The following is a 14,153-nucleotide window of genomic DNA, read 5'->3' as shown; positions in this document are numbered from 1 at the left end:
GGCCAATAGGTTATATTTACCAATGAACTACTAGGGAGAAAAGAGAACCAGCAGTATGATATCAACTGTCATCACTGTAAGGTTCATGTACTGTGCATTCAGAAAGTATTCACATCCCGTTTTGAAAATGTGTCATAGCCTGAATTTTAAACAGATTAAATTGAGTTCCGTCACTGTCATACACATGATACCCCATAATGTTAAAGTGGAATTATATATTTTAAATTAATAAAAAATGAAAAGCTGAAATGCCTTGTCAATAAGTATTCACCACCTTTGTTATGGGAAGCTTAAATAAGTTCAGAAGTAAACCTATACTTAAATAAAAATTAATTAACAAGTCACATAATAAGTTGCATGGACTCACTGTATGCAATAATTGTGTTTAAAATGATTTTTGAATGACTACCTCATCTCTGTACCTGACATATCCAATTATCTGTAAGATCCCTCAGTCGAGCAGTGAATTTCAAACACAGACTCAACCACAAAGACCAGGGAGGTTTTCCAGTGCCTTGCAAAGATGGGCACCTATTGGTTGATGGATAAAAAAAAACAGACATTGAATATCCCTTTGAGCATGGTGAGGTTATTAATTACACTTTGGATGGAACACCCAGTCACTACAAAGATACAGGTGTCCTTCCTAACTCAGTTGCAGGAGCGGAAGGAAACCGCTCAGGTATTTCACAATCAGGTAAATGGTGACTTTAAAACAGTTACAGAGTTTAATGGATGTGACAGGAGAAAACTGATGATGGATCAACAACATTGTAGTTACTCCACAATACTTACCTAATTGATAGAGTGAAAAGGAAGCTTGTACAGAATATATTCCAAAACATATATCCTGTTTGCAACAAAGCACTAAAGTAATACTGCAAAAAAATGTGGCAAAGCAATTCACTTTTTGTGCTGAATACAAAGTGTTAAGTCTTGGGTAAATACAGTACAACATTAATGAGGACCACCCTCCATATTTTCAAGCATAGTGGTAGCCGCATCATGTTATGGGTATGCTTGTAATCATTAAGGACTAGGGAATTTTTCAGGATAAAAAAAGAAATGGAATGGCGCTAAGCATAGGCAAAATCCTAGAGGAAAACCTGGTTCAGTCTGCTTTCCACTAGACACTGGGAGATGAATTCACCTTTCAGAAGGACAATAAACACAAGGCCAAATCTACACTGGAATTGCTTACCAAGAAGAGAATGTTCCTGAGTGGCCGACTTACAGGTTCGACTTAAATCTGCTTGCATATCTATGGGAATACTTGCAATGATCAACAACCAATTTGACAGAGCTTGAAGAATTTTGAAAATGTGCAAATATTGTTAAATCCTGTAATTGCCAAATGTGATTTTAACATGGGTGTGAATGCTTATGTAAATTAGATATTTCTGTATTTCATTTTCAATAAATTTGCTAAAATGTCTAAATACATGTTTTCACATGGGGTGTGAATACTTATGTAAATGAGACATCTACTACTGTGTGTAGATGGCACTGTAAATCTGTAGAACTATTATACTGATTCTCTCTCTCTCTCAACAGGCTTTATTGAAATTGGAAACATGTTTACATTGCCAAATCAAGCGAAATGGATAAAAAACAAAAGTGAAATAAACATTATAGAATAAAGACATTTCAAATATCATATTATGGCTATATGCAGTGTTATAATTATGTGTAATTAGTTAAAGTACAAAAGGGAAAATAAATGAACACATGGTTTGTATTTACAATGGTGTATGTTCTTCACTGGTTGCACTTTTCTTGTGACAACCGGTCACAAGTCTTGCTGCTGTGATGGTATTTCACCCAGTAGATATGAGAGTTTATCAAAATTTGATTTTCAAATTCTTTGTGGGTCTGTGTAATCTGAGGGAAATATGTGTCTCTAATATGTTCATACATTGGGCAGGAGGTTAGGAAGTGCAGCTCAGTTTCCACCTCATTTTGTGGGCAGGTGCACATAGCCGGTCTTCTCTTGAGATCCAGGTCTGCCTACGGCGGCCTCTCTCAATAGCAAGGCTATGCTCACTGAGTCTGTACAGGTATTCTGCCAGGATGTACTCTGTTAAGGGCCAAATAGCATTCTACTGTAGTTTGCTCAGTTTTTTTGTTGATTCATTCCAATGTGTCAAGTAATTATCTGTTTGTTTTCTCATGACTTGGTTATGTCTCTCTCTGTATCTCTCGCTGTGTCTCTGTCTCTCTCTACACTAAGTTAGAGCTACTGTACCCCCAAGAGCAAAATGAGACACCACAGAATGCTTGATCTTATATGATCTCTTTCAAGTCAGGACTTTCTCAGCTTGGAGACACAGCATCGGCATGACAAGTCAGACAGCCGCCGTTTGAGAGTGCCAACTCAGTGCAGCAGGCACCTGTGAATGAAAGGGAGAGAAAGAGGAGGGCAGAGAAATAATTTAGAGCTAGAGAGAGGGTGGAGAGGGAGAGAAAGAGGGAAGGAGAGAGAGAAAACGAGGGAATGAGTGAGGGAGAGAAAGAGAGAGGGGGAGATGGCGTGTGGGGTGTGTGTGTGTGAGAGAGGTAAAAGCACCCCTGACATATGTCACTGAGTGACATGATGAGTTTACATGTACCTGCTCTCCTCCTTTTGATCTTTTTCTTTCCGCCCTCCTGCTGTGGAAGGTCAGGAGCGGGAGAGGGGAGATAATACATGGGGGTTTGAGTAGGCGTGTGGGAGAGTAGGTGTATGTTTGAGTGTGTGTCTGTACATAAGTGTGTGTAGGTGTGTGTGAGTGGGTTTGTGTGAGTCAGTGCAGTGCACTGACCCCTGGCAAGAGATGGCTGGTTGCAGTGTGCTATGTGATGTACGGCAGGTGCAGGGAGAGTGATGGGAGGCAGACGGGGGGAGAATTCCTACAAGGTGGAACAGCAAACGGGGAGGCAAGACCCCAATAGATGGCACAGTTAATGGGGGGCAAGGCCCCACTAGGTGGGACAGCATGCAACGCTATAGAGGTGGTGGTGGTGGGGGACACTAGGTAGAACAACAGGTGATGGTGCACGGCTGGGTGTCAGGTTTGAATCGTATTTTATGTATTGTAAAGGGTCAACCAAGCATGAAGGATCAACTCATCCGCTGTCTCTCTGGCTGGGACTGCTGCCTCGCTTGACAGCTCCCCGTATTCTCCCCTCTCTCCACCTTGTATTCTCTCCACTCTATTCTCTGCCTGCCTCCTCCCTGTACTCTCCCTCCTCCCTATATGCTCTCTCCACACTGTATTCCCTCCCGGTATTCTCTCCACATTGTATTCTCTCCTCCCTGTATTCTCTCCTCCTCTCCTTGTATTCTCTCCTCCTCTCCTTGTATTCTCTCCTCCTCTCCTTGTATTCTCTACTCACCGTACTCTCTAATCCCTCCTTGTATTCTTTCCTCCCTGTATTCTCTCCTCTCTCCCCCCGCTCCCTGTATTCTCTCCCCCTTGTATTCTCCCTCCCTCATCTCTGCATTCTCTCCTCCTTGTATTCTCTCCTCCTCCTCCCTGTATTCTCTCCCTGTATTCTCCCTCCCTCCTCCCTGTATTCTCTCCTCCTCCCTGTATTCTCCCTCCCTCCTCCTCCCTGTATTCTCTCCTCCCTGTATTCTCCCTCCCTCCTCCTCCCTGTATTCTCTCCTCCCTGTATTCTCCCTTTTTCCTCCCTCCCTCCTCCTCCCTGTATTCCCTACTCACCGTACTCTACTCACCGTACTCTCTAATCCCTCCTTGTATTCTCTCCTCCCTGTATTCTCTCCTCTCGCTCCCTGTATTCTCTCCCCCTTGTATTCTCCCACCCTCATCTCTGCATTCTCTCCTCTCTTCATTGAATTCTCCTCTCTCCTCCCTGTATTCTGTCCTCCTTGTATTCTCCCTCCCTCCCCCATCCTCGTATTCTCTCCTCCCTCCTCATATTCTCTCCTCCCTCCTCATATTCTCTCCTCCCTCCTCATATTCTCTCCTCCCTCCTCATATTCTCTCCTCCCTCCTCATATTCTCTCCTCCCTCCTCATATTCTCTCCTCCCTCCTCATATTCTCTCCTCCCTCCTCATATTCTCTCCTCCCTCCTCATATTCTCTCCTCCCTCCTCATATTCTCTCCTCCCTCCTCATATTCTCTCCTCCCTCCTCATATTCTCTCTCCATTTTCTCCTCTCTGTATTTTCCCTCAGATGCCCTCTTTTGGATGTCTTGCCACAGTTGAGAACACCGTTGAGAGGGTGGGGGGGGGGGGGGGGGGGGGGGGGGGGGTTCTCTTTGTTTGCTTGAAGGGGTTTCCAAACTACATGGTGTGAGGGGGGGGGGGGGTTGTTATAATTTTTGTGCCTTCATTTTGTAGTAAAACACAAAGTGTAATAAAGAACTGAAGCCCAGTGAGAGACAGCGGGACAATCCCCCCAACCCGCCACTGTCCCTTGCTCCCTAACACACACACACAGCAGAGTTTATGCAGTTTGACCGCAGGAAACTGCCATTCATCTTTCCCACGCTTAATTTCACTGCATAAAACCACCCAATGACAGCAGTACTCACACTTCAATTTTTTTGAGTAAATACACCCTTTATTTGAAGCATTTTATCAAGCCTTAATTACAGTCTCTCTGCCAAACAAACACACTTCATGCCCAATCTAATGCTTCTATTGCTACTGCTTTGTTTATCTGGGCGAGATAGTTATAAATGGAGGATCATTTCTCTGAATATGCACCCCGTTGTTGTTGGTTATCGAGCTTTACTGCAGACTATCAGTTACATTTCAACTATCTTCTAACCCTTATCCTTACCTTAAACTTAACCTGTACCCTAACCCTGCACCTAGCAAACAGTTGCTTATCAACAGAGTTTGTTGCTAGTATGACAATCTGTAGAGCATATATCCAAATAAAGTGTTCTGGTTAACAATTAAGTACCTTACTATGATTGTATTCAATTAAAATTTTCAAAAAGCTATAATTTTGCTAGGACTGTCTGGGAGTGGTCTGAATTGGGAGGGGAAACGAATGGTTATTGGCAGAGAGGTTTGGAACTCTTTCTTATTGGCCTATTAACTTAGGCAGGCCAAAAATCCACCCCACCAAAACAGGCTGACATTGCAGGCAATTCAAACAGCTCTTACACTAAAAGGGCAATATCATAATTTTCACAATTGAACACTTTCTGTATTTGTCATATTCTCAGCGATTGTTTGAGCATACTACATTCAAAATGTGATAGGAACAACTTCCATCTGTCAGCTACAAATTAGTAAAGGTATTATCTCTAAATCAGACAAGGTGTGACTGTCTCAAATACAAGGATTCAAATGCTACAATTTATCCCACCTCCCTGGTCATAAATCATAAAATGCAACAAAATATTGAAAGCCTTTGAGAACAACACTGCCATGATTAACATTGTGGCAGAAATAAAATATTAATACAAATCATAATGTTTATTTTTTTTACACTCCATTAACTGTCCCAACATAACATCTGAACTAAAAAACAGAATGTTTGTGGTCTGTGTGTTTAACAGAGAGTTTAAGAGCGAGAGAGCGGTGTGTGTATGAGGGAATGTTGTTGGACATGTTCAATCAGAATCAGCTGTGACTGGTATGAAAGTCCCGGGTTACAGACTTGGTGGACCCATCATTTGCATTCCCAACACTGCACCCAGACCTCATTAGGCTTGTTACAACTAACTAACCATGACCCTTTCAGCCATTAGCTAACTTCAGTTTTAGCTACATGTTAACTTTAGTATTGCTAACTTACATCAAATATAACTACACACACTGGTGGTTGTAAACCTGATATGTCTGGTGAATGCAGGTGATGCCATCACAAAAACAAATTTGTTCAAAAAATTACTTTGACCTCAAAATCAGATCTCAAAAAAATTTGCAGTATCTATCGAAGGATCTTGCTTTTTTCGAGGGTTGCGGACTAAACTGAGCATGTGCGCAGCGAGTCACATGATTCTAGCTTGGAGATATTTTATTTTATTTTCAGAATCACTTTTATTCGCCAAGTACATTGGTGACCCGTTTCAAGAAGCCAGGCGGTTGTCACGTCAGCCATGATTGGCTGAGATAATGGATGGGCTGGACATTCCGAGAGATGAGATTGCATTGGTCTGCCATGTAGCATGCTCCTGTTTATAACATTAGCTGCTCAGTATGTGTAGGTAATCCTTGCTACCGCTGCTTTTTTTAAAAGATAACGTTAGCCATGGAGAACGTTAGCCATGGAGAACTGCAAAAGCGTTGCTGCCCTGAACTTATCAGGCGCTATCGACAAAGATCAGTGGGAAAAAGTTGTGACTACTTTCTGCACACGTTCAGTGTGAACCGGACTGACTTGACACATCGGACCAAACAAGCTGTAGCTACAAACTCAGAAATGACAGGACGTCTTACTTAGGGGTTCTAATCTGCCGTGAAGCGTTCATCCAAGTAAACGGGTAAGAGTCTAGCTACATTTTTAGATATTGTATGTTTATAATTTAGTCAGAAAGTAATTTTCATTACAAGTTAAAGCGCACTGTTAGCTAGCTAGCGAACATTAGCCTGCTGGCTCGCTCGCTAACATTACGTGTATGGTCTAGTAATATTACCACTACTAGTGGTCCCGTGTGGCTCAGTTGGTAGAGCATGGCGCTTGCAACGCCAGGGTTGTGGGTTCAATTCCCACGGGGGGGACCAGGGTTCAATACCCACGGGGGGACCAGGATGAATATGTATGAACTTTCCAATTTGTAAGTCGCTCTGGATAAGAGCGTCTGCTAAATGACTTAAATGTAAATTATTTGTATAACATAAAGTGATTTGCATTGCCAGTTATAGCCTAATGTTAGCTAGCATTAAAGCTAGTTGGTTAGCTTTAGCTACCTGCAGATTCATACTACGGCATTTCATGCATGGAGGCTAGCTATGACAATCTGTTTGTATTGCTAGCTAGTACTGTATGGGTTGGGATTATGGTTCATTGTTTAGCTAGCTAGCTACATATCTAAACAAAAGACTCCACTTCGCCAGTTGATTACATGACCCATCAAATTAGCCAGGTGTGTTAGGGGGTGATTATGGCCATCTATTGTATTTCACGAAACATGTGTACATGTCTCGACAATAGTGAACCATCCACTTAGCTAGATGTGGCTGGGGGCGGTAAAAGCCTTTTTCACATAACCCATCAATTTAGACAAATCTGTCTGGGTAAGCATCATCTAATAATTATAAAATACACTGCTCAAAAAAATAAAGGGAACACTTAAACAACACAATGTAACTCCAAGTCATTCACACTTCTGTGAAATCAAACTGTCCACTTAGGAAGCAACACTGATTGACAATAAATTTCACATGCTGTTGTGCAAATGGAATAGACAAAAGTTGGAAATTATAGGCAATTAGCAAGACACCCCCAATAAAGGAGTGATTCTGCAGGTGGTGACCACAGACCACTTCTCAATTCATATGCTTCCTGGCTGATGTTTTGGTCACTTTTGAATGCTGTGTTGTGTTGTTTAAGTGTTCCCTTTATTTTTTTGAGCAGTGTATTTTATAATTATTAGATGATGCTTACCCAGACAGATGTCTAAATTGATGGGTTATGTGAAAAAGGCTTTTACCGCCCCCAGCCACATCTAGCTAAGTGGATGGTTCACTATTGTCGAGACATGTACACATGTTTCGTGAAATACAATAGATGGCCATAATCACCCCCTAACACACCTGGCTAATTTGATGGGTCATGTAATCAACTGGCGAAGTGGAGTCTTTTGTTTAGATATGTAGCTAGCTAGCTAAACAAAGGCCACAGTGGCCTGCTGGAGGTCATTTTGCAGGGCTCTGGCAGTGCACCTCCTTGCACTAAGGCGGAGGTACCGGTCCTGCTGCTGGGTTGTTGCCCTCCTACGGCCTCCTCCACGTCTCCTGATGTACTGGCCTGTCTCCTGGTAGCGCCTGCATGCTCTGGACACTACGCTGACAGACACAGCAAACCTTCTTGCCACAGCTCGCATTGATGTGCCATCCTGGATGAGCTGCACTACCTGAGCCACTTGTGTGGGTTGTAGACTCCGTCTCATGCTACCACTAGAGTGAGAGCACCGCCAGCATTCATAAGTGACCAAAACATCAGCCAGGAAGCATAGGAACTGAGAATGGGTCTGTGGTCACCACCTGCAGAATCACTCCTGTTTTGGGGGGGTGTCTTGCTAATTGCCTATAATTTCCACCTTTTGTCTATTCCATTTGCACAACAGCATGTGAAATTTATTGTCAATCAGTGTTGCTTCCTAAGTGGACAGTTTGATTTCACAGAAGTGTGATTGACTTGGAGTTACATTGTGTTGTTTAAGTGTTCCCTTTATTTTTTTGAGCAGTGTAGTTAATTAGTTACGTTATTACTCAAGTGATAGCGTAATCCCTAATTACAGGAATCTTTTATAAAAACTATAAGTCTTCAATTTAACGATAGCAAAGACACGACACTTGCATGAGGTAGAATACCTCATGACAAGCTGTAGATAAATCTACCAAGAGATTTCTTATATATATATTATTCGTAGCCATCTATTTACCACCACAAACCGATGCTGGCACTCAACACGCTGTATAAGGCCATAAGCAAACAAGAAAATGCTCATCCAGACATGGTGCTCCTAGCAGCTGGGGACTTTAATGCAGGCAAACTGAAATCTGTTTTACCTCATTTCTACCAGCATGTCACATGTGCAACCAGAGGAAAGAAACTCTAGACCACCTTTACTCCAGAGGCATACAAAGCTTTCCCTCGCTCTCCATTTGGCAAATTTGACCACAATTCTATCCTCCTGATTCCTGCTTACTAGCAAAAACTATAGCAGGAAGTACCAGTGACTTGTTCAATATGGAAGTGGTCAGATGATGTGGATGCTACAGGACTGTTTTGTTAGATTGGAAAATGTTCCGGGATTCAGCCAATGGAATTGAGGAGTATACCACATCAGTCACTGGCTTCAATAAGTGCATCGACGAGGTCGTCCCCACAGTGACACATCCCAACCAGAAGTCATGGATTACAGGCAACATCCGGACCGAGCTAAAGGCTAGAGCTGCCGCTTTCAAGGAGCGGGACACTAATCCCGGACGCTTACAAGAAATCCCACTATGCCCTCAGATGAACCATCAAACACGCAAAGCGTCAATAAAGGACTAAGATTGAATCCTACTACACCTGCTCGTCGGATGTGGCAGGGCTTGCAAACTATTACGGACTACAATGGGAAACCCAGCCGCGAGCTGCCCAGTGACGCGAGCCTAACAGACAAGCTAAATGCCTTTTATGCTCTTTGAGGCAAGCAACACTGAAGCAAGCATGAGAACACAAGCTGTCCGGACGACTGTGTCCAGGGGTGCGTGTTTAGTCCCCTCCTGTACTCCCTGTTCACTAACGACTGCACGGCCAAAGCACGACTCCAACACCATCATTAAGTTTGCTGACGACATAAGTCGACAATGATGAGACAGCCTATTTGGAGGAGGTCAGAGACCTGGTAGTTTGGTGCCAGAACAACTTCTCCCTCAAAATGTGAGCAAGACAAAGGAGCTGATTGTGGACTATAGTAAACGGAGGGCTGAACAGGCCCCCCATTAACATCGACGGGGCTGTAGTGGAGCGGGTCGAAAGGTATGTTCCTTGGTGTCCACATCACCAACGAACTATCATGGTCCAAACACACCTAGACAGTTGTGAAGAGGGCACGACAACACTTTTTCCACCTCAGGAGACTGAAATGATTTGGCATGGGTCCCAAGATCCTCAAAATGTTCTATATCTGCACCATCGAGAGCATCCTGACCGGTTCCATCACCACCTGGTATGGCAACTGCTCGGCATCTGACCGCAAGGCGCTATAGAGGGTAATGAGTACGGCCCAGTACATCACTGTGGCCAAGCTTCCTGCCATCCAGAACCTACTAGGCGGTGTCAGAGGAAGGCCCCAAAAAAATTGTCAAGGACTCCAGACTCCAGACACCATAGACGATTCTTTCTTTCTGCTATCGCATGGCAAGCAGTACTGGAATGCCAAGTCTAGGTCCAAAAGGCTTTTACCCCCAAGCCATATTACTGCTGAACAATTAATCAAATGGCCACCTGGACAATTTACATTGACACCCCCCCTTTGTTTATACACTGCTGCTACTCGCTGTTTGTTATCTATGCATAGTCACGTTACCCCTGCCTACATGTACAAATTACCTCAACTAACCTGTTGTCAGACCCTGACCATAGTTTGCTTTGTATGTTTTGGTCCTCCTCTCTTTCTCCCAAAGAAGAGCGTGACAGAATAACCCACCAACCAAGGACCAAGCAGCGTGGTAACGAGCAGGAGAGGCAGCGATGTCAGGATTTCTGGACATGGGAGCAGAATCTGGACTATACAACTTGGGAAGAGAGACAGATGGGCGGTCGACCCAGGGAGAGTTCCGGAGCCCGCCTGGGATTCGCTGGAGCAGTGCGAGGAGGGATACAGGAGAACGGAGTTGGCGAAACGAGCACGGCGGCGTGGTAGGAAGCCCGAGAGGCAGCCCCAAACTCCCCGTGCTTACTATGGAGAGAGAGAGAGCGTCGTACTGGTCGGGCACCGTGTTATGCGGTAGAACGCACGGTGTCTCCAGTACGCGTGCTTAGCCCGGTGCGCTACATACCAGCTCCCCGCATCTGCCGAGCTAGGGTGAGGATCCAGCCAGGGAAGATGGTGCCAGCCCTGCTCTCCAGACAGCCAGCGGGTCTCCTTGGGCCAGGATATCCTGCGCCGGCTTTGCGCACTGTGTCTCCCGTATGTCTGCACAGCCCAGTGCGTCCTGTGCCTCGCACGTGCCGAGCTAGAGTTACCATCCAGCCAGGAAGGGTTGTGCAGGCCATTAGCTCGAGACCTCCAGTGAGTCTTCACGGTCCGGTCTATCCAGTACCACCAGTGCCAACACCACGCACCAGGCTTCCTGTGCGTCTCCAGAGCCCTGTAAGCCCAGTTCCTCCTCCCCGCACTCGCCCAGTGGTTTGTGTCCCCAGTCCGGTACCACCAGTTCCGGCACCAGGCCTACTGTGCGCCTCCAGCGTCCAGTATGCCCTATTCCTGCTCGCCGCACAGTGCGCCTCGGCAAGCCTGAGCCGCCCGTCCTGAGCCGCTAGAGCCGCCCGTCCTGAGCCGCTAGAGCCGCCCGTCCGGAGCCGCTAGAGCCGCCCGTCCGGAGCCGCCAGAGCCGTCCGTCAGGAGCCGCCGGAGCCGTCCGTCAGGAGCCGCCGGAGCTGCCCCTCAGTCCAGAGGCGCCCCTCAGTCCAGAGGCGCCCCTCAGTCCAGAGGCGCCCCTCAGTCCAGAGGCGCCCCTCAGTCCAGAGGCGCCCCTCAGTCCTCCCCTATAGGTTCAGGGTTTTGCGGCCGGAGTCCAAACCTTGGGGGGGGGGGGGGTTTGTCACACCCTGACCCTAGTTGCTTTGTATGTTTTATGTTTTGGTCTTCCTCTCTTTCTCCCAAAGAAGAGCGTGACACCTGTACCCCCGCACATTGACTTGGTACCTCCTGTATATAGCCTCGTTATTTTGTAATTTTCTTGTGTTACTTTAGTTTATTTAGCAAATATTTTCTTAACTCTATTTCTTGAACTGCATTGTTGGTTAGGGGTTTGTAAGTAAGCATTTCACGGTATCCGTTGTATTCGGCACACGTGACAAATAACATTTGATATAGGCCAAGGACTAGATAGTCTATTTTTACCTGAACTTTTTCCTTATTGTAGACTACTACTTTTAGTCTTGAAATCTTTGGTTGTTTACTACTTTACCTTACTCACTCTGTTTAGCATACGGTCTCACATGTGAATCCTTAAAGAGATGGGTGGGGCTATGGCATAATAGGGAGTGAACAATGCTGAATACGTGTAGACAAAGAGGACCTCTCCAGACGGTGTACCAAAATGATTCATGGGCTTTTTCAAAAGTGGTGTTACAAATTGATCAACTTTCAAAGAAGGATTACTTTCCCATTGTACCTCAACTGCAGTCTATGATATACCATTTTATAGTTCTAATACTCGACTTTTTTACAATGTAAATAAAAACACTATTTAAAATGTTGCAACATAAGACCGACTACAGGTGGTCGGTCACATTTACAAATATCCTTGCCTTAGTGTGTACTGTAGGTGCTGCCAGCAGTAGACAATATACAAGCAGAATACAGACAAGTCCACAGACGTTAAACAGAATATGCAATATCGGTACAGTAAACATTCAACATCAAACTCTGGAGTATAGACTGATTGCAGTGGGAACATACCATTTACAGAGGGGATGTATCTATATAAGCAGAGGGAGGGATGCTGCCATGGCAAATATATCCAGTGGATATACAGTGTTGTGCGGACGTGTACATAGTGCAAACGCAGATCAGTATTTGAGGTCATATCCTGTTTTACAACCACTTTTCCCTTACTTTTCCAACCTCATAATGTGGAAATATACATTGTGTACAAAACATTAGGAACATGACTGACCAGGTGAAAGCTAGGATCCCTCACTGAGGTCACCTGTTGAATCCACTTTAATCAGTGGAGATGAAGGGGAGGAGAACGGTTAAAGAAGGATTTTTACGCCTTCAGACAATTGAGAAATGGATTGCGTATGTGTGCCAGAGGGGGAATGGGCAAGACAAAATATTTAAGTGCCTTTGAACGGGGTATGGTAGTAGGTGCCAGGCACACCGGTTTGAGTGTGTCAAGAACTGCAATGCTGCTGGGTTTTTCACACTCAACAAATTTACTGTGTGTATCAAGAATGGTCCACCCCCCAAAGGTTATCTAGCTAACTTCACACAACTGTGGGAAGCATTGGAGTCAACATAGGCCAGCATCCCTTTGGAACGCTTTATACACCTTGTGGAGTCCATTACCACACAATTTGAGGCTGTTCTGAGGGCAAAAGGGGTGCAACTCAATATTAGGATGGTGTTCCTAATGTTTTGTATGCTCAATGTATGTAAAACACAGGAAAACCACATTAGTGTTGGCCTAGCCAGCATCTCAACTGTGAGCAGGGTATTAGATAAAACATGCAATGTTTTGTCTCATCAGGCTGCTCTCTATTCATTACTCAGCTCCACTTTGGGAGACAGCCATTCAATTCAGATCATTTGAGGCAACCAAATAACTGTCAGTCATCTCACTAAAGGATTTGTATTGGTATGACTGAAAGCTAATTAATAATAAACTCATACGATTGTCATTCAAGCACACCATGGCTCTAAAAACAGCCCTCAATGCACGCTGAGTGTTACAAATTACTTAAGAGAACATGATAATTGTTGACTTGTATTAGCTCTGATTAACATTAGTGTCTGTTGCTTTTTGATGTCAATGGCGTATTGAAGAGCATACATTTACTTTTGTTTGCTTTGTGAGTGTGTGTGCGCGTGTGGCCCACAGCAACACACGTTTCTGTCAGTAAGCGTCATGCTTCAGCTCAACTCTATACAGTATGCAATTATACTGTGGGATAGAGGGAGGCAGGGTGTCAATGGTATTGATCAGAAACCTCCATTGATCTGTCTCACCTGGCATTTAAATCGCCAACACACATACACACATTTAGATAGCGTGAGGGAGTCAATGGTATAGATCAGACACACACCCATTGCCTAACTATCACACTGTTACTATGGTTACTCCATGTATTTTCAGTCTGCCCGAAGTCGCCCTAAAAAAGACGAAAGAGTCTTTACAAGCCAGAATGTTGAAAAGAATTGTATTTACACTTACTTTACCGGTTGTACATGCTGTTGGTCCTTTTGGTGGTAGGTGGAGATTTCGTATCCACATATTTGCGGCAACGGTACGTTCTGTCGCTTGTATTTTCAATCTCTTGACTCATTGCAGTTGATGCACAATATGTCAACAATAACCGCATATCGACCGGTCGTTCATATTGTGGAAGTGTCTGTCACTAGCGAATTTGATCAGTATTGACAATAAGAAATAAAAAAAAAGGAAATCCAAATCGATATACAGACCATTTTACTGAAGGTTGGGTTGATAATCCATTTACAAAATATCCACAGGGAAGTTCTCAGACAGAGGGACAAAGTTGACAAACAGGTAAAGAAAGTTGGAATTAAGTTTGTTCA

The 14,153-nt window shown here is 44.4% G+C and overlaps 1 protein-coding gene across 1 annotated transcript in view; it reads right to left on the bottom strand.

Annotated features, from left to right (window-relative positions):
• LOC129811862 (26S proteasome regulatory subunit 4) overlaps positions 1-13,863 on the bottom strand; it is a 47,628-nt gene extending 33,765 nt beyond the window's left edge. The window contains exon 1 of the mRNA XM_055863544.1: positions 13,789-13,863. Coding sequence (XP_055719519.1) covers positions 13,789-13,848 — 60 coding nt within the window. The 5' untranslated portion in view covers positions 13,849-13,863. The remainder of the gene's footprint in view (positions 1-13,788) is intronic.
• Between the last annotated feature and the right edge of the window lie 290 nt (positions 13,864-14,153).

Source organism: Salvelinus fontinalis, chromosome 15 (assembly GCF_029448725.1).
Source record: "Salvelinus fontinalis isolate EN_2023a chromosome 15, ASM2944872v1, whole genome shotgun sequence".
Taxonomy (NCBI): Eukaryota; Metazoa; Chordata; class Actinopteri; order Salmoniformes; family Salmonidae; genus Salvelinus; species Salvelinus fontinalis.
This window is presented reverse-complemented; position numbering and strand designations above follow the sequence as displayed.